Source organism: Cyanistes caeruleus, chromosome 19, assembly GCF_971803275.1.
Source record: "Cyanistes caeruleus chromosome 19, bCyaCae1.hap1.1, whole genome shotgun sequence".
Lineage (NCBI taxonomy): Eukaryota > Metazoa > Chordata > Aves > Passeriformes > Paridae > Cyanistes > Cyanistes caeruleus.
In genome coordinates this window covers 7,078,708-7,104,961 of record NC_141719.1, presented here as the reverse complement: position 1 = coordinate 7,104,961, position 26,254 = coordinate 7,078,708, and the positions used below count along the sequence as shown (strand labels likewise).

Genomic DNA, 26,254 nt, shown 5'->3' with positions numbered 1-26,254 from the left:
AGAACAGTTTAGATTGGAAAAGCCCTCCAAGATCATCAAGCCCAAGCATTAACTCAGCACTGCCAACTCCACCACAAAATCATGTCTTCAGTGCCACATCTACATGTTTTTTTAAAAACCTCCAGAGCTGTGATGCTTCCCCAGGCAGCATGTTCCAGCTGTGGGCATGCTCAGGCAGGAGGAGAAGGGCAGGATTTCATTAAGTGATCAGGACTCAAAGCTGAGAAGGTTGTAAGGAGGTGAGGAAGGTGAGGATGACAGAGACTGGCAGCCAAAGATGAGAGGGAGAGAGCCTGGAAGGGGAAGGCTGTTCCAGCAAAGGCTGTGATGAATGCATTCAGCAGAAGAGCACTGTTGAAGGGAACAGGGCAGGATCAGCCTGTGCTGATGGTACAAACAGCTCCACATTCCCAGGTGCCACAGATTCTCTTCAACAAACAAAACACTGGCAAAGCTTCCTGTTGTCCTTCAGCTCCTTACAGCAGGGGCCAGTTGTCATCCTCTACTCAGTCCCACCAGCAGGACACAGCAGGGGCTGTCACATCCATTTCTACTCATTTCCAATGTGCCTGTTTGTAAGAGTGGGACATGAGAAAGTCTAGGTTGTCTTTTCAAATTGTTTTTAAAATTAAGTGCAAGAGCTGTGTAAGAAGTACAGTCATGGTTGCAACAATCTTCAAAGTTTCAATCACATAATATCTTACCTGGATTCTTTCCTCCTTAAGGGGACACTTGTTTCACCCATTTTGATTTATCCAGATAAATCCATATTATATTTGCCATACAATTATTCCAACCTCCTGTAGAGAAACTATTTCAGGAGTTCCCTCCAGCACTGACAGCTACTGTGTCTGTGTGCTTCAGAAACAGCTTCTTCCCCACAAGACTCCCATCAAAGAAGGGGCAACACTTCTCTTTGCAGATGAAGAAGCACAGACATTTTAAATCAAATCATCATTCTCTCAGGCTAGCAAATGTTGTAGTCATTGGCTACATTTCATGTGCTTCTGCACCTGTGGGACACAGGTGAGAGCCACCCAAGGTGTCACACTGGGCTCCTCAAAGGGAAGCAAACATGCAGTATGACACGTTCACAAAATCAAATTAACTCTTCATAATTCTGCTAAAACTTTAAGCAAAGTCCAGTCTCCCCAGACAAGATCCTTCAGTCCTTCCTGTCAGATTTTCCCTTCTCCTCCTGCTGTTCCCTGCATCCTCTCACATCTGCAGTAAATGAGGTCAAGATCCTACAGACAACCACTTCCTTCCTGAAACAGCCCAGATTCAGCCCAGAGCTGGTCTGAGCTCCCCAGGCAAAATGGGCAAGAGGAGGATATAATGGAATTAAAGCCTGCATTTCCAAGGGACAGGGTTTGCTGTCCGAGGCTGCACACGTGGCCTTCAGTTGTGTGTTTGCAGATCTTTGGGAGACTCACTTGCAAGTCCTGCCTGTGGTTACCATGGAACACCCTTTGCCTGCTGGCCCAGCAACGTTCTGCCCTTCAAAACAACGAACAAACAAGAGGCACCAGCAGGTAAAATCTTCCACTGCATCTCCTGGACTTCAGACTCATCTCTTCTGTAAGATCCATACTCTGAAAGCCCTTCCAGGAATTTAGCCTGTGTGAAGACAGCGCTTATGAGCTCAACAAGGACTCATCTCTGAAAACAACCAGGAAATTCAATTTTTATTCCCTTCCAAACTACCCCTGCAAGATGCCTGACAGTAGCTGCTCCTGCTCTGAACAATTCCCTTGCAGAATGGCTACATGGAGGAACAGAGGGTTTGATTCTGCTCCCACGACACTGAACAGGGATTTTAATATTCTTGAAAAGCATAAAATCCAAAGCATTCCTAAATGCTTTCCTGATTTTCCTGTAGGATACTGCTTTCCTAACAAAGATCAGCCAAGATGGAATTCAGTGGGGAGAGGGCCTGAAGAAGAGTTGCAGGGAAGAATGCTCACATCAGTATTTAATTTTCATTTATACTTGTCTTAGAAGTGTGTCTCAGTTCAAGATGCTTATGTTCTCTGGTACACTGGAGCTTCTTGACATCCTTTGACATATTTTTATTGCCTGGAAGTTCACATAGCAAGATTCCTCAAAAAGTACAGTAATTCTTTTCTTAAAGGGAAGATTCCAGAGAAGCATCAGAATTGTCAACCTGCTCTGAAGGAGAAAAAACCATCCATTTCCCTTTCCTTGGACAATTATGTACCCAGCTTTAATGAACCAGATTTTAGAGAGAGCCCTGGTTTAGGTAACAGCCTCATATACCACAGAGTCACAGAATCACTGAGTTTGGAAAAGGTCTCCAAGATCATCGAGTCCCACCTGTGCCCCATCCCCACCTTGTCACCAGTGCAGAGCACCGAGTGCCACATCCAGGCCTCCCCTGGACACCTCCAGAACTGGGACTCTAAACCTCCGTGGGCAGCCCCTTCCAATGCTAAACCACCCTTTCAGTGAAGAAATAATTCTGGCATCCAGCAAGAACCTCCCCTGGTGCAGCTTGAGGCTGTTTCCTCTTGCTTTGTCCCTTGTTCCCTGGGAGACCCTCACCCTGCCACAACCTCACCATCCATAAATGCACCCTCATGAGGAATTCTGCTCAAAACAAAGACAACACTTGTCCTCAAGATGTGTCTGTGCCACTGCCAATGTGCTTTTCAACGCTCCAAGTCAGCCCCTTTCCCATTGTTCTGTTTATTTGTCTATCTAGGACAGCAGGCTCTCAGTAAACAGGTCTTTCAAAGAGCCCTCCTGTAATTCTGACAGCATATGCCACCCATGACTCGTGGATCTATCACCCAGTTCTGGTACCCAAGCCCTGCTTGCCTGGGTGTGTTATCCAAACACAGCCAAGGGAGATTTCAACTGGCATGGAAAAGCCACGTGAAACAGGTACATTTCCTCTGCCTCCCCATCAGCAGCTAATGGGGAGCCGAGAGACAGACAACAGATGCTATCAGCAGCACTGGAATACATCCCTGAAGGAAAAGAGGTCACTGGGCAGAGTTACAGAACTTGAAAATCTCCTCTTCTCTTTTGATCTGTTCTGTGCACGCAGTTTAAATCTGAACTATCTGTTGCAGTCACTTTCTACTTTTTTCCATTTTACATTTCACTAAAGCAAAGCACACTTTTTTATTTATTGAGGATGATTTGCATAAAATATTTTAATAAAAAAATTATAAAATGTGTAATTTGTATAAAATAAAATAATATACAATAAATTTGTATAAAATAAAATAAAATAATGAGCTGTCAGAATGGGACCTAAGTAAGGCTAAGTACATTTTATTTTCTCTCTGCCTTAGATTAGGATCCTCTAATATGTTTTGGGGAAAAAAAAGAAAACCCAAACAGCAAATCCCGGAAAATTATACTTGGGTGGTTGTTACAGCCCAATAACTGCAGAGGTCTAAGTTGCTTTTATTCCCAAGAAGCACACATAAAGGGTGTGTGGTTGTAGCTTTTTCTCTACTAATGCATTTATCTCCATTTATAAACCATACAGATGCATCAGGCCTGGGTAGCCTGAAAAAGGGGGCCAGAGGAAGGAAGGGAACACATCACCACTTTGGGAAAACTCCAGGAGAACAGGCTGTTGAATATGGATATATTATATCCTGTGTCTGTAACTACTCCATACAGCTGCTGCATAAAACAGGTTTTGGTGGCATGTCAGCCACAGGCAAAAGCAGGTAACTTCAAAAAACAAACCTAATTAAAAGATATTACGGCGCTGAACACTGGGCACCGAAAAATTCACTTCTAAATGTGGGGGAGTCACTGAGCACCAGAAAATGGCAAGAAACTGCTTTGCTGAGGAGCCCTCCAAACCCAAACTAATGCCTGCAGAGAGTTCTGTGCCTCACAGTGGCACACACATGGACCAAACAGAGCAACGAGTACCAAAACCTTTGGGTTTTGCTCTTGCCATCAGACACATCATGGCTCTCCACTGCCAATTAATGACAAAAATCATGAATATGTTAAGTCAAAATATTTTTAAAATATCAATATATTAAAAATAAATATATTTTCATGTAACCTTGAGGCCAATGTGCACTGGCAAATCATTGATCAATTCTCTGAATATGGGAGTTTTTAAACAAGGGAGTTGGCATTTTATAAATGCAGATGTATGGAGCACCACTATTTCAGGTTTATTTGGGATGGAGGAAAGTGCACTTATCCCTGAGACCTACTGTGTCTAAAACACTTAACAATTCATATTAAAACTACCTGACTCCCACTCAGGAAGCAAATTGACTTCTTGGCTTCCACTGGTGGTCATTGCATTATTTGTAGAGACAGCACAGGCCTTACTGTGTTCTGTTGTCTGGGGGTTTTTGGTAAATGACAGGACAGGATAAAATCCTTCATGTTCTTTCCCTCCTATCTCCAGGTCACCTGCAGAATTCCCACTGCGTGCCCCTGTTCAAAGCAGGATGGGGTCTGCAGGAGTTGGCCATGTGGAAAAAGGTGATTATTCTGTGCCCACATGGAAGGAGAAGCACTGGAGAGCTGGAAAGCACTGCAGGCTGAGGGCAGCAGCAATTCATAGGCCTGGAAAATTATGTGGGCTTTACCTTTTACACTCCTGTTAACTCTGATTTTCATGAAGTAGGTGGTGTTGCTACAGCAACTGTCGTATCACATCATTTCTGCTGTCTCTGTCACAGGGATCATCTTATTTTATCTTAAATTCAGATATGCAGCTTTTCTTCATCTATTCTAAAGCCCTCTGTATTTTGGATATGAAAAAATTATACAAAATAGAGCTGTGTCATATAAATGGTATTTTTTTAAAATGTAGCAAAGCTTACAGAACATTTTATTTGTTCTTCTTTTACAAATGCAGAAGGAATAAAGAAAATGGCACTGGCAGATTTATGGTGCTCCAGATTTTCAGAAATAAATTAAGAGCTGGTCTCACAATGAAGTTGTTTCATGCCACCTTTAATGTGTTCTCTTTACAGAAGCTAACCCTGTGTCCCTGTGCACCTCAGCAGAAGTAACTCATCTATTCACAGGTAAAAACATTTTGCTTCCTCATGCCCAGGCTATTTATGCACCTGCATTCCACACAACTCACACCCAGCTCAGATGCTGCTGCCCACGCACAGCACCAACCCCAGCCCTCACCTGCTTTACCTGCAGCCCAGAAGAATTACCTACTGAAGCACAACCCACCCTTACCTGGTTCAGAGGGTTTGTCCCAGCTGCCAGGGATGAGGTGGTCATCCAGCTTTGCAGCTGCCTTGCTCAGTAACCCCAAAATTTGGCTCTACCTCTTTGGCTTCCATTTTTCTACCTGGAAAAGGTCTTTGAGGGTTCAATGCACAAGCAAAACTCAATAAAATCCTGATGATGGAAAGGGTCTCTTCAATTTTTGTTATTCACATGCATTCCAACATGTGCAGTCACAGATCTTCCTTTTGAAAATATAAAAAGCAATGTGAAAACAGTAGTAAATATTCAGCTACACCCTTGGGCTACTCAGGAAATGAAAGAAAAGCCCTACCTATAGTCAAAGGTTACTTCACAGACTATTCAGGCAGCACAGCTCAGACATCCAGATCAAGCTCTGCCACAGACTAAAGATGATGAGTATTTTGATCTGCTTCTTCCTGAGCATTTCCAGCCACTTTCAAAACAATCAGTGCAGTCACCAAATTACACTTCAGTGCTCCAGAAAGCTCCTAGGCAGATAGAAATCTGCCAGTGTGGATCCATTCTGTGGGCTAGGACTGCATCTAGTGCACCAGGTTAATGGCCATGTACAGAATTAAGATATCAAATGGCCCTTCAGTTCCTTTAGTTGTTTTGCAAACTTCATTTCAGTCCCCCCAGTACTTGACAGTCATTCTTTAGCTGATTTTCCAGAGAAATGAGTTTTGTGCAGTCCTTCTGTGCACGTCTGTCCAGCCTCCTCCCAAAAGTTTGGGAAATTGTTGGCCAATTTCCAACAAATTTGGCAGCAATGCATCCACACATGCTACATCAAGCTTTGTCAAAACAATGTAAATGAAAGAAGGTCTTCCCTCCCTGGCTGCAGGAGTGTCACTGCTCATCAGAGAGCCCATGGAGGTTGTGCTGCTCCTGGAGCTAATTCCTTGGGCAGAAGGTAGGAAGGAAAAAAAAAAAAAGAAAAATATTCACCAAGTCACTGTTAATGGCAGTCAGGAAACCCACTTTATCCTCTTGTTCTCTCCTGGAATTGAGAATATCTCTCCACTTTATCCTACCCACTCATTTACTATTTTCAGTAACCATGAGAAAAATGATTTGTTTCACAACTGCACTGTCACTTGACAATCCCTCTGAATTCCAAGCAGACACATCTGGTATTGATAGCCAGCAAGCAGCCGTGCACATGGCCTGTCTTAAAAATCAATGCAGAAGACACTTAGATGTGAACACCCCAGCTGTCTGCTATCATCTGAGCATTTATTTATTCTTATAATATGTAGTGAAAACCAGAACTCTACTAGAAAGAGATTTTTTTGTATTATTCCCAGCATTTATTATGCAAGCAATTTAAGCCTTCCAACCAAGACGCAGTAGGAGTGTTTGGGAATCAACAAATTTTCTCTGGCAGCAATGAAACATTCATTATTGGCTTTGAAGTAAGGAGGAGTTTGGTTGGAGGGGTGAAATAAAAACAAATTTGATTTTTAACAAAATCACTAAGATTTTGTTAAAATGTAGACAAAAAGCTGGTTGAAGTATGCTGGGTAGGACTCAGCTAATAATCAGCATGTTGTAGATTTATGCTGGAAGGTGCCTGTCCCACCTGAGGGATGCAATCCTGGTGTGTTTTTAGTGTGCAAGGTCAGAGATCCCCTCTGCCCCTCTCCCCCCAGACTCTCCCTGCTGCTATTGCCACATTACACACCCACAACTACTCAGGTGTGAGGAAGAACGGGTTAAAACTTAGTGAAGGAAAAAACACAAGCATGAGAAACACCTTTCCTCTTTCTGCTTAACTGGATAATTGGTGAGCAGGAACCTGCTTGATGAGTTTCAGCAGCTCCTCGAGAACAGCCAGGGCTGTTTCTGAGAGTGCCTCAAGCTGCCAACTGGATAAACACCAACAGGGCACCTCTTGCTAAGGCTTTTGATAAATAAAAATTTCCAGAAGGCAATGAAGCAGTTTGTATTCCAAAGATCCATCCAAACCCAGTAAGAGCGGGGAGCTGAAAAGGCAGAGTATTTTATAGATGTTATATACATAAACTGTCTTACAGTCAGAATAAATAGATGAGTTTAAAAAAAAAAAAGACTAAATAATTTTTACTGCAGTGGAGAGAGTACAACAGTAAAATTCAGATGAATAAATTAACATGTTCTCTTATAAGAATTTAAGGGACCAAGAAAATTCTAGTCCTACTTTGTACAATCCTCTGGGCTTATTACTTGATACCATTTATCTACAATGCAAAGATTTTATTCAAGTACTTAGTGATTTTGAGTCCAGCTGGCTGAAATAAAAGCACACAAGGATTGGTTTTCACATAAGGATTATCTTGTCTTACCTGTATCAGAAATGTGCGCAAGCACGTGAGTTAAAACAACCAAAAACAAACAGAACCAAACCCTGGTAAAATCTTGCTGTAATTTCAAACCAGTCCCAGCTGTACAATCACCAAAGCAGCCCCCGTGGCAATCACTGTCCATCTTCATTTCTATTTATTCACATCAGGGTTTCAATTAACTCAACACTACAACTGGCAAATAGGCATTTAGACATGCTGGGTTTTAAGATCAAGACCCAAAGCTCTCCCTTGCTGAAGCTCTGCCAATTGACTACAGATGAGAGCCTCACCACTGGGCTTCCTCCCAGGTTCCCTCCTCTCTGAGGATGCAGGAAGGACTAAGAAGCAAAAATATATTTATATTCTAAACAACAACATACACATTTGGGGAAAAGTATTTCAGCTTTGCCAGTGTTGATCTGTTCACAGCTCAAAGGTTTTGAGGAGGTCACCAAAACCCCACAATTCATGGCTCAGTCCCATCCATCTAAACCAAACCAAGCAAACCCCTCCACACACATTGGAAGAGCGATGTCCCTTTGGAAAACAACAGGAACTGCCCCTCAAACACTGCCCTTGCCCCCATGTTTTGTATCCCTAACCCAAGCATGTCTTTTGTACTGCTTTTTCATACGAGGGTGCCCTTGGACATGTTGGGGTTTCAAACCCAGAGCCAACTTTCCAAAACACACTGCATTTTGAAAAGCCTATTTTTATTTCACAGAAAAATAAAGGAGTTCACATATTAAACTCTTTATCCCCCCCAAACTCAAAGCCTCCCATACAGTTAAAAATCAAATCCAGCTTTATTTTCCTGCATGAGTCAGGCTGCATGCAAACAACTTCTGAGGAAGGTAGCTTGGGGGGGAAAATAGAACTGAAGGAAGAAATCCAGAGAAAAATTCTTCTAACAGCACACTCCTATTTTCCCAAGACATTTGCGAATATTTTCATTTTAAAGCTAAAGGAAAGCCACCCCCTTCCACCCCAAAAGAAGTTTTAAATATTATAAAGACACACAAGGACACACTTTATTATTTTAACAATTACTGCTATTTTCAGGGCTCCAGCACAGTTACTTCCTTCCATAATTGGACTTCAATCAAACCCTACTGAAGCTTTTGATCTTGGAAAGAGTAACAACACAGTTCTGTTATCAGCACAGAGGGGGAAAAGAGTAGGACATCCAGCATTTTTCAATAAAAGAAAGTTAATTGCTTTGACTTATATTTATCAAAGGTCACAGCTACAAGTTCTGAGTGCACACACATAACGGTGCACACTGAGAAATCTCATACAGACTGGACAGAGCGTTGGGATTATACTATCTGTGTGCATTTAAAAGAATAAATAAATAAATAAATAAAAGAAGAAAAAAAGCAGCAAAACAATGCTAGATTACTATCCAAATATACCCCAGTGGATGTCCTGCCAAAGAGCAAATATGTGGCTTTAAGCTCCAAGCTGAAATAAAAGCTTGGCTAGCAGCCCAGAGCTTCACTGTATTTTGCTCAGCCAGCCATAATCTGGCAGAACAGAGTGAACACATTTGCAGCCACGTGATAGAGAAGCCCGTCGGGCCAAGCTGATTTCCTTGTGTTGGTTAAATGTGATCTTCAGACTGTACACACCAGCGGCTTGGGAAAACGTGAGAGTGGGAAACGACCAGCCACGGGCTGCAAATCAGAAGGGTGGCAGAAAAAAATTACTTGAGGAGTTTGCTTAAAGGTTTGGGCTGCCAGTGGTGGGTTTTAATGAGGTGTTAAGTGAGCACCCGGTGTTCAGCTGGATCTCCACTGGAGTTACACACCACCAGCTCCTGATGCACATCCTGAGAGAGCCTGGTTCGCAAAAGGCACTGGAAATTCATTGCTGGATAGGATTGAGAGCTACCCATCAGTGCTCCAAAAACACAAAATGCTGAGTGATTTTGAAGTCCACATTGAGGAGACTCAGAGGTGCCAGGATGTGGCCCTGGATGGGTGGTGCACCAGGGCTCAGACTCTGCAGACACCCCTTGAACAGCCACTGCTGAACACTCATGGAGTGAGACAGAGCCTGGCCAAAGGACTCAACCTGAAAAACATGTGGGATAACAGCTGCCCCCATGATCAGGTATTATATTTTGATAGCAGTGATAATAATGTTTTTAAATAACTGGCTTAAAAGACAAACAGCATCCCTGGCCAGCATCACAGCTGCACGTGATCCCTGAGAGCAGGCTACATGTGGATGCAGAAAGAAAAGCCCCCAAACACAAGACCTCAGAAGTACATCCCTGCAGCAGATAAGAGCAACTTGGCTGAAGCAGTCACCAGAGTACGTAGGAAAAGTGAGATTTGTTTATTTTCTAACAGAAATAAATTGATAAACCGGACACGTGCAGCACCTGGTGAAATCGGAGACGCACACGAGTTGACAATTACACCTCCAGCTCTTTCCTTCTCCTTGGCTAATGACTCCTTTTCACGTGTTCACAACAGCTTCCAGACAGAGACTACCATCATTTTCAACAATGACATCAACCATGTCGCACTGAGAAAATTGAGCAGATAAGAGACCCTGGAAAAGTGCTGCTTAAACCTGGTGATAAGCATGGTTTATTTTATTTTCACCAACTGAAAGATCAGTCTTTCTGAGGGCAGCAACGTGATTCTGTGTTGATGTGATGCATCAACATCAGGCCTTGGAGCCTGGACAATCCATGCCCTGATTTTTTAAGTGCCAAGGCACCCATGGGCAAGGTGTTTGAAGCAGACACTCAAAGCAAACTGTCCAACATGTGTTACTGAAGGCTTGTGGTTTAACCTCCTCAGAAGGCAGACATGCAGGTTAACTTTAAATATGCTGCACTCTTCCCCAGCTCTCTCTTAGATTTGAGTGATGCACGTGTTCACAAGGTCAGCTTCCTGCTCCATTCTACTCAATTGGTGTTGCTCTTTAAAAATGCACTATCACTCCAGAAACAAAAAAATGTCCTACCACTCCAGAAACACCTTCAGCTGGTGAGCAAGCCCTGTGGCTTTTTGCCTTTGTGAGTTAATAGAGTAACACACATTAACAACACATGGCTGAGGAGCATGACACAATCTAGATATGTGATTTATTAACCTGATCTGTTATTTATGCTCTTTTCTTCCAAGAGAATCAATCTTCACTACAGACAGAGACAACTCCTCAGTTTTCAGGGTACAGCTCTTGACACAGAAGGCAGGCCCTTAGCTGGTGACAAAGGCCATGCTAAGATCAGTCCCTCATGACTGACCTGCTTGGGTCCCCAGAAAAACCAGAGTAGGAATTAAACAACAATGCCCCAAGGTATGTGTAGTTTCACTTCCCAAAGACTTCACACTCTTTATTAATCAGAGCAGTGATCACTCAGCTGGACAGGGCTGTGATTCTGTCCACCTTTCTTTAGTACTCCACCCTGTACCAGCAATAAGCAGAGAGAATTGGGCTGTTTCACAGGACAAGCCCCAGGGTATAGAAAGGATACACCAAATCAAATTATCTCGGGATGAATGCAGCACCAAAACCAAAAAATCAAAACCATTGAGCAAACATACACTGCTGTGAAAATCTGACTTTGACATTGATATGCTGCTGTGGTATACTTCAAACAACAGTGAGCTCAGCACTTGCAGTTATTTCAGATCTGTATCTGCTTTTTCACTCTTAAAAAAAAAAAAAAAAGGCAGACAAAAAAAAATTACAGCATTTCCCAATAAGCTTTCTCCATTTTAATCCTGAGGAAGCAGGAAGAAATTCTTAAGTGCCTTTTCAAACATTTTTTTTTTCTTTTTTAGAGACATTTAATATTGCATATGCCACAGCCAAACCAAACAGGTTCTTAGACCTCAGGTAAGTGTCACCTTATCAGAAACTGTACTAAAATGTCTTCATTCTGTGCTGGAAACAGAATGTAGGGATCCAGAGAGGTTCTCTCAGGTTTGCAAATGCCCTACCAAGGATGTGTTGGGGGAGGAAGAGCAGGGGAGTCCACTCAGCAGTGCTGCATTACACCGAGAGCGGGTTGTGTCACTACAGCTCCATACTGACACACCCATATTTTACAGCACACAATGTACTGTACCATTCACAACGCCAAGGAACTCAACATATCTAATCTGGCAGAAAAACAAAGTCATATCAGGTTAATCCAATTCTTAAATTGCACAACTTTGAAAAGCCAATAGCAAAACAAATCTTCTCCCTCACTTGTGCTCCCCAAGCCCTCCTCCCAGCGCACATACCCTGCCACGACCTACTTTTCCTCTTTGATCCGTCAACATTTTTAGCCCACTCTCACTCTCCCCTGTTCCTCCCTGACTCCTGACCTCACTGCAGCCCAGACCCTGGTGGCAGGGTGAAAAATTTCCCAGATTAGAGCCAGGCAGCTCCATGTGCAGCGCGGGATGAGCGGAGGGATGCGCACACAAGGTCACTTGGATGCCTGCCTGCAGTTGACACTGCAATAATTATGATAAGAGCTATCAACTCTGAAGTCAGATCACTGCAAGGTAGTTTCAGATGAGGTAGCAGGGCTGGGGTACTGCACAAGAGGAAAAGGATACAGCCAGGATGCATAAAGTTGAAAATTTTTTCAGTAAAATAAACATGCTTGGCTTTGGAAAGGATCAACACCGTTCCACTGCATGCAATCAGAACTTTCAAAGACCTTGCTTACAAATCTTACAGCTCGTTTTCTAAATTCTCTTTTTAAATGAAACCTCAGTCTCATCTAATCACAGAACACGAGAAGTTCCAAGGAAGAAAAAAAATGGTGGAAAAAGTTTGCAACTTCCCTCCCTCCAACACACACTAAGCCAATTAAATTTGGTTTCTTGCAGATTCTTTTCTCAAAGTAAATTGGCATCTCGTAGTGTCTAAAAGGTTGTCAGCTTTTCTAGAAGCATTTCACATAGATTGGGCATTTTAAAGGTCTTATGTACCTTTTCTGATGTAGAAAAAGCACATTTGCATTACTCTTCCTGCTCACAACACATTCCCATCCTATATCCACTCACACTTCCACTCATTTATTTTAATGAAATTTTAGGACTGCAGTCAATTCTTCAAAATCACATCTTTCTTGCTACATTTGGTTAAAATCTACCGATACAATCAAAAACCAGCAAGCAGGACAAAGCAAGAGGCCGTACACCCCTAGCATGATCAGTTTTGGTTTGTTTTCACAGAAAATGGGTAACAAAAAAATGCCCCAATGTTCATGTCTCCCAGCAAGCAAATGCTGCAGGAGTTCCGTGCCCAAAGGACCAGAGCCCCACGGAAGGGCCGCAGCTGCAGGGACTGCAGACATCACCAACATCCACATTTCCACTCTGCAGCACAAGAGAGGCAGCAGTTGAGGGCTGATTGCTGCAGGGCCCTTCAGATTAGAGTTTAACCCTCTCTGCTGTCATGAGGAAATTTGGGGTTGAGTACTTAGCTCATACTTTCTAAGCATTATTAAGGCAAGAACATGGTTGTTTGTTTTAAGCAGGCTTCTTGGTGGAATTAGACTTCTTCCCAAATGTTGCGATGGTGAGTTGGTAAAAATGAATTGTTTTAAGTCATCTCTGCTTCAGCACAAGCCTTGAGCCTGTGCTTTATGTTCTGCAGCCTTGTGCAATGTGCTCTTTTACAAGAAGGTTTAGTGCTGTTATTTCAATAATCTTGGTGTCCTAAAAATATTGATTGCTCCATTAAATGCATTTCTGCAGTATTTTGTGCTTTGAAGTTTCACATTATTGTTCCTTCATTTTTTCCAAATGCAATTTACAGTTTCCTTCCTCTCCACATTTAATTTCTGTTGGAGTGCCTTCACCTGTGCCATGAGTGCTGAGTGACCAGGTCACCTCAAAGACACCAATGACCACATAAAGTAACCAGGAAGCCATTGCAAGTGTTTTATTTAAAACTTAAGATCCAATCACTGCCACATAAATTAATTGATCTTGCTGTGGACAGAGAACCCTGTCCATTCATTTGTTTATTATATTCAGGAGGACCAACCAGTTCTGTAATGAATTACTTCATCTTTGACCTATTGTCCATAGCCATGTTCCAGAACAAAGAATTTACAGCAAGCTGAGCTCCCTAAGGCTAATTGGAAAAGAATGCCTTTTTTTTTTTAAACCATTCTCCATCTTCAACAAATCTTTTCCAAACTCCGTGTTTTTGCCTCTCTTGCTTTACAACTACATATTTAAGTATGACATTTGGTTTCAGGTGAGTTATTAGTCCAAGTCACTGCATCTTCTGCTTGGAGGAAGCACATACTAATGCACCCATTTGGGTTTCCACCCAAAACAGGTTCCTGTTTTGAGTAGTAATTTACATTCGTGTTCCAGTTAATAAGGAGCTGAGTTTTCTACAACCCTAATGCAATTTGGATTTTTTTATTTCCTCGTACAACAGCCATACACCAAAACAAAGAGCTCCAAGATGCTCAGTGCCTGTTTTCATTAAATTGCAAGTAATATGAACAAGAGAATAATGCCAGTGGGATGAACAGCTAGAGCTGTTTCTCTCAAAGTTGAGCAGAGAACCCTGAAGCAAGAGCTTGCCACATCAGAGGAGCTAAGCAATGGTGTTGGAGGGTGCACAACAAAAATCTGGCCCAAATTTAGCCCTGGCAAAACTTGGTTGAGAGAATGGGACAGGGGAAGCAGAACTGTACCACAGCTTCAAGCATGTCAGAAATGTGAGAGGCTGAACAATATTTTGCATTTGTTTAAAACTTGATGGATAACACCTCAGTCATGCAAAGCTGAAGTGCAGTGAAGAACACCAGAATAAAAGGAAAAAAAAAAAAGGAATGTCGTGACACATGCTGCCTTACCCACCTGTGTTAGCTCCCAAGCTCTCAGAACCAAAGGCAGCTTTGTGATAAACAGAGCTGCTTTATCACCATTTGTTAATTAAAAAAAATAAAAATTATACAAGTTACAAAAAAACCCCTGTTTGTCATACATTCCTTTTGACACAGTTGTGCATTTTAGACTTTTTTTATACCAAATGATTATGTATAACTTAGTCCATTAAGTGGAATAGATTTGAGGTTTAAGTAAATGGCTTTTTTTCAGAGCTTTCATTATCTACTTAAGGATCAACCCAGAGTTTTTCTTGAAAATAACTTAGTTGAGATATTTTTTTCTGACCCCCAGTCTTCTGTGAAATTCAGACAAAATATTGAAAGTATATTTTATTTGTTATGAAAGGAAGACCTAAAAAAAAAAAAAAAGAAACCTATGCTCATGTTTTGTGTGATACAAATACTAGACAGCTCCACAGTGTACTTCCAGGCAACCAAACTTGATTTCATAATGTACTAAAGTCCTTTTTACTGATGGTGACAAAGTCCTTTTATCCTGTAAAAACTCCACTGGCCACTGAGAGCTGTTACCCCCCGTAAAAAACAACAAAACTAAATCCAGAAAGATGAATGACAAGAGAGTGAATGGTGACATTTTGCTGCTCCACCTGGGAGGTGACGGAGAGCAGTCAACAAGCTGCCTACCTGCTGAGCAATACAGAAATCAGGGAGACCACATGAGGAGCAAAGTACTTATTGCTGAGATTAATTGGCAGAATCTGGCCACTGCAGCTTCCACAATTGCCAATTTGCTGTCACAAAAATATGTTGAGATTGAACAATTTAATGTGTTTCCTAGTAGTTTCATATAATCAGATAATAGCGGTGTCTTTGTGTACAGCTCCTGATGAGGTCTTCTCTCTTCACTATAATATATTGTTTTATGAAACACTTCAGGGTATACTCGCTCCTTAAAAAAAATCAAATCACTGCTCTGAGAACCATTCACTCTGCAAGGCACTCTGAGATGGGAAGCAACGCTCTGAAAAATACATTGTACTTTTCTAAGTAATTGTAACAAGCTTGACACTCAAGCTTGTTGACATCCTTGAAATATCTTTCAGAGGACAAAACCCCAAATCCGAGGTCTTCCCTGTGTTCTCTCACTAAGTCTGGATAGCTCTTCCATGGACAAGGAGCTCTCCCTGTACAGCCTAACACCTGAGATCATTTCACGCTGTTTACTGCCTGAACTCCAAACTAACCTCAAGTTCTTTCACACAGCCAAGCAATTATTTCACCAATAATCAACACTTAACTGTGAATATTAAAATTAGCTCTCTCGAAGGAGACACAGCGTTCTTGCTTCCAGCATTAGCAAGCCTGTGCATTCAGCACTTTTTCTCCCCACCCCGTTACCATGTGACGGGCTATTTTTAATATTTTCCTGAATATATTTCGCGCGGTGCTTTGATGCGGGGCGCACGGAGCGCGGCTCGGAGGGGCTCGGAAGGGCTCGGAGGGGCTCGGAGGGGCTCGGCGGAGCGCACGGAGCGCGGCTCGGAGGGGCTCGGAAGGGCTCGGAGGGGCTCGGAGGGGCTCGGCGGAGCGCACGGAGCGCGGCTCGGAGGGGCTCGGCGGGGCTCGGCGGGGCTCGGCGGGGCACACGGAGCGCGGTTCGGCGGAGCTCGGAGGGGCTCGGCGGAGCTCGGCGGGGCTCGGCGGGGCGCACGGAGCGCGGCTCGGCGGAGCTCGGAGGGGCTCGGCGCGGCTCGGCGCGGCTCGGCGCGGCTCGGCGGCAGCAGCGGGCAGAGCCGGGCCGCACAGGGCAGCCACACGTGCCCGGAGCACATGGTCCCGCAGCCACCCGCGGCCTCACGTGAGGCTCAATGTGCAGAACAGACCCTGCTACCGGCCCGGCAGCGCTGGAGCTGCTCATTCCCATCCTCACGTGGGAGGCCAAAGGTCGGGAAATTCCTGCGGAGAAGCTCTGGGAGAGAAGGGGTTCCTGCAACGCGCAGGGACGGCTCGTAAACAATGATTAAAGCTTAGGAGAGGATTCCACGCACAGGCTGGCAAGCCGGGAATGCTGCCCTTGGCTCGGCCAAGCTGTGCTGGAGGAGGAGGAGGAGGTCACATTAAGAAATGCAGGGGAAGGAAGGCTGCAATACAGGGAGTGCTGCACACACACCCTTTGGGGGCTGCCCTCACCCCGAGATGAGCTCCATGGAGCAAGAACGAGCCTCTCCCAGCTGGCTGCTGTGCCTGGCACAAACACGGGCTCCAAAAACCCCTGGAACCCACCCAGTGCTGCCTGCTGTCACTCACTGCAGCTCAGTCCTGCGTGAGAAGCCAGAGGTCATGGATACCGCACTCCAGATGGAATATCTGGACTGATCAAATAAACCACAGCATTTCATAAAAATCTTTGGGGGCTGGGATGTGATTAATGTGCCTCAAATTTTACTTTTTTGAAGTGAAGACTTGAAGACTTGATGAAAACCATCATCAGAGAACACAAAGAAGGAGAGAGCTCTCTAGAGACCCCCAAAACCTCTGTCCTCCTTTGGAGCAAGGCAGAAACAACACCTGGTTATCACTGTGCCAGCAGCATCCCTGTGACACAGCCTCATATCCAAGGCTTTGGTGGCAAACAGAAAATTCAGATCTAAACCACAAAATCTCAAAAACCTTCTAGTTAGGATTCTTTGCCAGATCTAGCTGATGCTTCTCTAATTCACACCTTTCAAACCATTTACAGCACCTGCCCCAACCACCTCCATCAGGGCTACACGGGGAAAAGAGCCAGGTAAAACTCAACAACAAACTAGTTACCTGCAAAATATACACCCTCCCTTCACAAACAAACAGCTAAAAATTACTCCAAATTTCCTTAAGGACTCTGCCTTTAAACGGAGATTTATGTTCCACAAAAAGACTACATGAGGTGTGCAACAGATGAAGAACCACAAAAGTGTGCTTACAGTAATGGGTTACTTTAAAAGCTTCATAAAAATCTGAAAACCTTTTTCTGAGGAGACCACAGATTTCAACCAACCTACCATCATCCAGTACCAAGACAAAAAAGAAGTTTTAAAAGCATTTGCACATGACAGTGAATGTTGGTCTGGAATGCTAAAAAATCAATCAAAGTATTATTTTTTATTAACAAAATCAGCACTGTGAAAGATAAATATATGGTTTCACTCTTGCAAGTCGTTACCCTGTGTCCCTCATCAAAACAAAGCCAGAAAATTCTGTAACTATAATCTCTGAGCAGAAATGTATGGGAAATAGGTGTTTGCTTTGTTCTTTGTAGATGATAAACTGGTGAACCTAAACATCTTTCCATTGACCAGACAATCTCTGCTGGAAATACAGAATGAAGTTATATTCATACAAATCCTTTTTGTTGCCACTACATTTTTTTAGCAAGAAGGAAAGAAAATCAGTGAGGATTTTGGTAATGTCACGTCCACAGTCAGGGTCAGCACAGCTTTGCTGAACCTGATGACACTCAGGGAATGCCAGTGCAGATCTGATCACAGAACACGTTTGGGCAACACCACTCACTCCTACAGATAAATGAGGCTTGTGCTGGAACACATGCACAAAATTAAATCCTCATGCTGCTCTCTCATGGACCATCCCTGGCCCAGGAGCATCCCTGAGCGACAGAGTCACAGCCGGGGCTCCACGTGCAGGGGGAGCGTCCCCCAGCCCTGGCAGGGCACAGACAGGGACCCTGGTGCCAAACCCACACAGACATTTAATCAGGACCCTTCCTCAGCCCCACATGCTCAAACACACTCCCATTGTGAAGCAAAATTCAGAAAACACACCAGTGAAATATTTTTAGAATTACTATCACCTGAAACATTCACTTTTCTTGAAAGTTGTAAGCTCACATGGAATTAATCTGTATTGAAATTGTATACTTCCTACTACTTGTTCTTTGCTTCATTATGGTAACACAAATCACAAGACTATGCATACTGGAATTACAGCTCACACCAACTAAAAACCTCTCTTTATGTGACAAAAAAAAAAAAAAATCTAGTTTAAATGTCTTAAGATACATTAACATTATAATGATGTTAACATTTACATCCCTATTTCAAAGCAGCACATTTGCCTTGGCCCTTAAATAACTCTTAAATGCTCATTTTTACTTTCACTAATTTTTTTTAAAAATATGTGCTGTTATATTCTCAAACTTGCCCAAATGCTAAAGTGTGAGATGGTCTTCTTTTAAGCACTGATTGTCAAAGGAAGATTTCCACATGACAGCATGTACAAATTTCAACAACCTAGTGATAAACCAGATTAAATTAAGTCACACTTTCTATCTGTAATGAGGGACAAGAAAATATAATTTAAGAAGTGAAATGACCTCCCTTTTTAAAAAAAAAAAACCAAAAAAAACCCACATTGAAAAAAAAAAATAAAATCTGTTCTTGTTAAGGAAGATGGTGCTGGGGAAAATACCTGCAAATGTAGATGTTTTATCTGACCCCAAGAGACATAACATCCTTTACAACAGTAAAAAAGTGCACAGTGAGGTAAGTTTGTAACCCTGAGCTGCAAAGGGCTCAGGAAAAACTGAAAAAAATCAATGGGTTGAAAATTCACACAGATAGCTGATTACAAATAAATTCTGACAGGTGATCATTAAAAGCCTGGCTCACTACCAGGCTCCTCTGAAAAAAAAAAAAAAAAAAAAAGAGAATGAGGACAGATTATCTGCTTTTAATTTTGTGTGTGCACAAGTGACAGAAAATGGTGTAGCACATATGCACTATTTTTAAAGCTGGTTCAGAAAAAGGAACGGGTTTCGTGTTCTGTTCTTCCCTACTCCAAATATATTTTAACTTTGGACACACTTGTAAGTTATTAGTTAACCATGAAAAGCCTTGAAACTGAAACACAAAGCAAAGTCAAATTCACACAAAGTAAAAGTAAGTAGATGAAATCCATGACTAAACACACACTTCTGATGGGGGGGCAAGGAGTCTGTTGAAAGGTTTGGGGAGCTTTGGGGGATATTTTATTTCTTTTTAACAAGACAGGAACATTGCAGGCTTGTAAGACATTTCTATTTCATCCTGCTCCACAACTTTTGCCTCTCTGTTTATTTATTTTGCCTCCATATCAGATGATTCTGACAATGACTTTGCACGCTGAGCATGGCAAACGATCAAGCAGAAGGGAGAGGAGTGGTTTCCTGCTGCCAAGAGCACACTTTGCTCTAGCACACCTCTTGTGAGCAGAACAGCACAATAAGTAAGTCACTCTCTGTATTTTTTTTTAAGGAAAAAGGCAAAGTTCCATGTTTCCCAAACTTCAGCGCTGACACTCTTCCACTGCCCATGATCTCAGCCATGCTAGTGTCAAGCCAGAGCAGTTACTCTGGATTCAGACTGCTGTCTCTAAAGGGATGATCTCAAGTGCTAATAAAATAATAAAAGACATCCACTGACATCAGATGGGCTGGATTTGTGCATTACAACCAGGCCTTGGACTCAACGGTGTTTTCTTAAGCTTAAGGTGAACTACAGATGCAAGTTATGAACTCAGGTCAGAGTTACACTCAGTTTATGCCAATCTAAGCAAGATTATAATGTTGTTCCAAAACTCAGTTCCTGTGGCAAATTTTACTTTGCACAGTAGAGTAAGATTATGGCCAAAATTTCAAGTAAGAAGCATTAACCTTTAACTCCAGAGTAACTGCCCACTCCTGTGTTCTCACATGAAATATTGGCTGAAGGAATATTCTCTTTCACAGTCCTTTTCCCTGCTCTTTTAACACTGTGGCATCTATGCCATTCTGTCTGTGGTCTTTTTACTTGGTAACAGCTAAGATACCAAGTAAGATAGCCAAATTTCCTTGGAATTCCCAGAGCTTTCCTTTGACAATTTAAACAAAAATCCTGGCGGAGCAGCTTAGCGATAACTGGAGCTATTGTTTTGGTTTGCTGGAGTGTGAGTGACAGGAATCCTCTGAGCTCTAAGCTGCCTGTCAGCTGCACAGGGAGAAGCAGTGATTTACAGTGGGGAGGAGGGGTTCATGCCAAATTCCACAGGGAAGCTCTAAGGGCTGATTTACCTGGTCTGACCGGGTTCTGCATGCAATTCTGCGACACCATGCCTGGATGGACTGAAGTAGAAGCCCTGCTGCTGAGGTCCATGACAGAAGGTGATGCTGAGGTAGCTTGCTGGAGACCTGACTGGTGTGGGCTAGGCTCGTGCTGGTTTGGGCTGGGTGGAATGCCATTTTCTGAGAGGAATTCTTCCAGGTCCATGTATTCCAACTGGAAAGTGTCTCCATCATATGGCAGTGTCTTGTCCCATAATGTTGGACCCAAGAAAGCTGACTGAGGGACTGTGGTACCGGTGCTGTCATCATCTAACTTCTTCTCTTTGTCTTTTTCTTTACCAAATGCTTAAACAAAAACACATAATAAATATGTAAGAACTCAGTAAATTTCCATTATCATTACTATTTCTATTATTTCTGCTGTACTCGGGTGTAAGAAAGGAATATTCAATTCAAAAAAATAACTCCTTTGACTTGGAAGAGAATTGAGGGATCATGTCACAGAGTGCCTCTGTGGGAACCAACTACATTTTTGAGATTGTGCTTTGCTTTTAGTTAACAATTCCACTCCATGCGTAGCTTTGAATGTCAGCATCGAAAAGTACTTAACAAACTTGTAAGTGAACATTTAAGTATGCCAGTAAACTGGAAGCTATTGATATATTCTATTGAAAAGGAAGCCTTAGCCTAAAATCCCTGGGATCCCGTCATTCTTCTAAACTAAGGTCCCAGTCTTGTTAGTCCTTGCACAAGCAAAGTAGTCCTCAAATTCTGCACTTCTAAATGTTACTAACATACAGTGGCAAAGGCTGAGAGAACACGGTTTTGATGTGCACAAGAGACAACAAAATATTCAAAGGTAGAAGCAAAAAAAAAAAAAAGTTAAACTGAGGCTTCCTCATTTGTATAGCCCCCAGCGATTTCAGTGCACATTTTATAAGGGAAACGCCTGATTTCTCTGCAAGATCTGCAAGAATCTGAACTCATAAAGCTTCCTGTCAGCTACCAAGCCTTCGCAGCATTTTATTTTTAACCTCATGCAACAGCCCCGGTGAAATCCTGCGAGTTGCTTGGCAGTGGAACTCGGAAAGACGAGACAGGAACTGCAAGACCTTCCCTCGGTTTCTGCTTTTCGTGCGCGCTCGATCCGTTCGCCATACACGGTGCGGGTATTCCCGAGCTGCCTCCGCTTCCCGGGGAAGCAGCAACTTTCTCCCGTTGAACCGGGGGACGCGGGGCCGGGAGCGGCTCGCTATTCTGCCGGCTCCCTTTACCCGAGGCACCGAGCGCCCTTGGCGTCCATCCCCCGGGAGCGGCAATGGGAGCACCGAACGCGTCCCGTTAGGTCGGGCCGGGGCTCCCGCAGAGCGCCCCGACCGAGCCGTCCCGGGGGCCATGGCCGGGGGAGCATCCGGGGCGGGGGGAACGGAGGGAAGGGAAAAAGGGAGCACGAGTGGCGGCAGGACAGGGGCGCGCTGCCAGAGGTCCCGGGGAAGCCTCACCGTCTTCGTGAGCGAGCGGCAGCTTGAGCGGGTTTTCCAGCAGGGACTTCAGCACGCCGTAGGTGGGCGGCAGGAACGGGGGGTTCAGCGGGAGTGGCCGCGACATGGTCGGTGGGAGCTGCCCGCGGCGGCGGAGAGGGGGCCCGAGGGGGCAGCTGCGCGGCGAGCGGTTCCTTCCCCCTTGCTGTGGCCGCTGTCGCGGCGCGGGTGAGCCGGGCGCGGGGCCGGGCCGGGCGCTGGGGCCGCGGGACAGGGCGCGGACCGGGCGCGGGTCAGGCCCCTCCGCCGCGCAGCTGCTCCGCCGCCGCCGCTCCCGCCGCCCGCTCTGCGCCGCTCTGCGCCCGCCCGCCCCGCGCCCACGTGCAGCCGCCGCCGCCGCTGACGTCACGCCCGATAACGGCCCCGCCATTGGCGCGCCGGCCACGCCCCTCCCCGGTACCGGCCCCGCCCCCCCGTGCGCCCCGCCCCGGCACGCGCGCGGCCGGTACCGAGCGGGGAGAGCCCCGGGACGGCCGCCCCAAACCCCCCCGCGGGGCCGCAGCGCCTCCCCGGTAACGGGGAGGAATGTGTTAATGAGATGTTAATGAGCCTGAACGTTTGACCCCGCTCGGGGCATCCGAGAGTGGCGGCTCCCCCGGGGCAGCGGGACCCGGCACTGCCGCCGTGTGAGAGAGAAGTCCGGGCTGCGGGGCACGGCGGGCCGGGGGTCCCACTCGGATCTAAGGGAACCGGCCGTCGGGTCTGCGAGCGTTTCCCAGGGAGCTCCCCCTGCCTCTGTGCCGGGTGTCACCCGGGATGACAGCGCTGTCAGCAGCACAAGCAGGGCTCCTGCCATCTCACAGAACCCTTCACCCAGCCCTGCCCAAGCAGGGTCACCGGGAGCAGGTGGCACAGGAACGTGTCCAGCTGGGTTTGGAATGTCTCCAGAGAGGGAAACTCCACAGCATCCCTGTTCCAGGGCTCTGCCACCCTCCATGGAAAGTATTTCCTCACGTTGAGGTAGAAGTTTTTGTGGTTTAGTTAATACCCATTTTTCGTCATCCTGTCACTGGGCACTACAAAAAGAGTCTGGACGCATCCTCCTGGCATCTGCCTTGGAGATATTTATATGCATTGTTGAGGTCCCCTCTCAGTCTTCTCCAGACCAAACAGGCCCAGCTCCCTTCAGACACTCCTTCTAAGAGATGCTCCGGACCTCAGATCATCTTTGTGGCCTCTGCTGGACCTTCTCCAGCAGCTCCTTGTCTCTGTTGTCCTGAGCAGCCCAGGATGGGACACAGCACTCCGTATGTGCCTCATCAGGGTCAGAGGGAGAGGGCACACTCTTCCCAATGCACCCCAAGACCCCCCTGCCCTCCTGGCCCCCAGGGCACACTGCCAGTTTACAGTCATCCACTAAGACCCCCCAGCCCTGTTTTCACTTGAATGGGACTTTCCTCCCCACTCACCATTATCCTCATTTAAGCACGGTTGACTTTCCATCTGCTCTGGCCTTCAGCCCATGCAGGCTGTGCTGGAACTTCATTCATCCTGGAGTAACTTCACCCTTCAGGTGCCTGTGGGCATCTGTATCTCCCTTCTTCTCATTTGGGTTTTCTTTTGGATTGCATTTTGCAAAGTTTTACCATCTGTGTTTATTTGTTACTCTCTTCAAAAGTCAGCTTTTAATCATCAACAGATATAAATAATCATAAATATTCACTAGAAGCAAATAAAGATAAGTTATGTGCATAAACTGCCCAGTATTTAGAAATAAAAGCTGTCGGAGGAACAGTTATGTCCTCTTCTTATGCATCTACTCTATCAATCACATGTGTGACCAGGAACAGGACTCAGGAATGACGAGCTGTGACTGGAAAGGGTTAGGCTGGAAAAGGTTCTTCCCCCAGAGGGTAGTGGGACACTGAACATGATCCCCAGGGAATGGGCACAGCCCTGAGGCTGCCAGAGATCCAGGAGCGGTTGGACAAGGCTCTCAGGCACAGAGTAGGATTCTTGGGGTATCTGTGCAGAGCCAGAGGTTGGACTCAATGATCCTTGTCAGTTCCTTCCAGCTCAGGATATTATATAATTCAATGATCTATTATTAGGTGCACTGACCAGTGTGTGGTTAAATGATCTGCCTAAAACAAGTAACTGATGAAAAGTCCAAAGTACATTCAAATCAATAAAACTGCACTGGCACAACCAAAAACATGAAGACTGGGGATTGTGACCATCAGGCCCTGCAGAACCAGAGACAAGTGACAGGAACAGACACAGGGCAAGGCTGAGCAGGGCTTGGGAGAACCTTGGGATGCTACAGATGCCACGTGGTTCACAGCTGGAGCACAGGTGTGATAGCAGCAGCACAAGAGTTTTCCAAGTGTCACCTAAGCAAGGGAAAAAACCCATGGATTATTAAATGACTGTACACATACCAATGTTGCCTCAGACCGCCAAATTGATGGTTAGTGGAAACCTTTAATTACAGAGGTACAGATGAGTGACACAAAGATTAGGGTGATTGCCAATCCATATGCAGATGTGGTACAGAACGTTTCTTCTATGTTGCCTAAAGAAAAATAGATACATTTAGGAGATATGATAAACAGCAAAGAAGAGCAAGTAGAACAGAAGATGTAAAAGTAATGGGGATACTGGGAAACACCAGTAACAAGATTAGTTTCAGGTAGAACCTCAATTTGAGGACAACTACTTGTGTTTTTTATGATTATTGACCCAACTCAGCAGAAAGAAACAGCATGTTCTACACCACAGAAGGACAGGAAACCTGCACTGCTTCACTGCTTGACACTGAATGGGGTAAATTATGGGTAGATCAGTGCAAGTGTGGGACTAGAGGAAGCCTCTCCGAGCACTGTGTGTAGTTACAGACCCTGCATTTCCAACACATAGGAGCTAGGAATTTCCTGGATGAGAAAGCCAAAATAACTCTTCCTAATTTAAAGACCAGCCAGCAAAGCTTAGCAGAGTACCTGAGCATGGTGCTGGAGCTGTTATTTTCGCTCTCACACAACAGGAACAGTAATTTAACTCCAGCTATGCTACACAGTCAGGTTTTATCCCAAATATCCTAAATTTCAGGCTGTCAAGACAGCATGTTGTTGTCTGTACAACAAATTACTGATTTTCACTTGCTACTTTTTTCCAAAGGTGGCTCCCAATTCCTTCGTGCTGTTTTGACCACTGGCTGACCCCACTAGGTAAAGGTTTTACTCCAGGTAAAGCCAAGACGAAACAGAGCTAATGATACACTACCTGGATTTCTCCATTTTCCAATTGCAATACGATTTTTGTGTTCTTAGCCTTGCATTCACCCATAAAATGTTTATTTTATGGCTTATGAAGGACTATGCAGCTGCTTAGTTTTCGTATTGAAAATATCTTGATGGGTGCCTTATTTAAAAAAAAAAAAAATATCTTAACCCATGTTTATATTTCTGCTCATGGTTGTTTCCATCACTGGGATCAGTTATATGGCCTAAATATCCAATTATTTTCAAACCAAGTAACCCGTGGTTAATGTTCCATTAAGATTTTATTTTTTTTAGAGTGATTATTATCTTTAGCTAAGACAATCTGCAAGGCCATTTTAAAGTCGAAAAATCTTCGTACTTTTCAGGGGTCCTTCTACCAAGGTGCACTAAGGACATGATGACCACCACCCCGGACCATCCCACCTGGGGTCCCCGAGCACCCACGGACACCGATGGCCACCGCGGGGTGGGGTCGGGGGATGCTCAGCCGGAGCCCCAAGGGCAGGGGCCGGTTTAGGACCGCAGCGGGTCCGGAGCACCGCGGGGCGGCCACCAGGGGGGACCGGGCACCCCGACACCTGAAGAGCGCTGGCCCCGGTGCCGCAGGCTCGGCGGGGAAGGCACCGCTGGCTCCGTGAGGGGAGGACACGCAGAGGGTCAGCGACAACGACGAGGTCGCGACCCGCTCCCCTCACAGCGCCCCCGGGCCCCGCCGGCCGCTCACGCGGGGCGGGGGGCAGCGCGCGCGGGGCCGTCACGTGAGCGCGCGCGCGCGGGCCCTGACCTACTTTGGGCCAATGGCGGGGCCGGCGGGCGGGAGCGCGCACAGCCCCCTCAGCGCCTCCCCCGCTCCGCCCCCGCCGCGGCAAAACCGGGGCGTCCCTGCGGGAAAAGCGGTGTCCCTGTGGGAAAAGCGGTGTCCCTGTGGGAAAAGCGGTGTCCCTGTGGGGAAAGGGCGCGTCCTGGTGGCGGGGGTCCTGCCGAGGGATGGGGATCCGGCCGGAGAGGGGGTGTCCAGGCTGGGAGGG

At 45.2% G+C, this 26,254-nt stretch overlaps 1 protein-coding gene and 2 long non-coding RNA genes across 6 annotated transcripts in view; 1 reads left to right on the top strand and 2 right to left on the bottom strand.

Annotated features, from left to right (window-relative positions):
- Positions 1-22,297, bottom strand: part of HLF (HLF transcription factor, PAR bZIP family member) — a 35,728-nt gene extending 13,431 nt beyond the window's left edge. Inside the window, exons 1-3 of one of the 3 annotated variants that reach the window (XM_086857003.1) lie at positions 22,264-22,297; positions 21,967-22,121; positions 20,474-20,809 (exon numbers count right to left, since the gene is read on the bottom strand). In XM_086857003.1, the coding sequence (XP_086713129.1) occupies positions 20,474-20,809; positions 21,967-22,072 (442 nt within the window). In that variant the 5' untranslated portion in view covers positions 22,073-22,121; positions 22,264-22,297. The other 2 variants (XM_086857002.1, XM_023938724.2) reach the window with 2 other exon arrangements.
- LOC147649815 (uncharacterized) lies at positions 1,450-5,373 on the top strand. 2 transcript variants are annotated; one of them, XR_015277924.1, is made up of 6 exons: positions 1,450-1,535; positions 2,726-2,907; positions 3,524-3,710; positions 4,418-4,494; positions 4,992-5,045; positions 5,173-5,373. It is a non-coding gene; the product is annotated as an uncharacterized LOC147649815 (long non-coding RNA). The 2 variants fall into 2 exon arrangements; XR_015277923.1 differs by having other exon boundaries at positions 4,992-5,373.
- Positions 22,298-24,409: 2,112 nt separating the features above from the next.
- On the bottom strand, positions 24,410-25,939 carry LOC111946001 (uncharacterized). The gene is made up of 3 exons (XR_002871907.2): positions 25,585-25,939; positions 25,228-25,365; positions 24,410-24,520 (listed from the first exon to the last, which is right to left on the bottom strand). It is a non-coding gene; the product is annotated as an uncharacterized LOC111946001 (long non-coding RNA).
- Between the last annotated feature and the right edge of the window lie 315 nt (positions 25,940-26,254).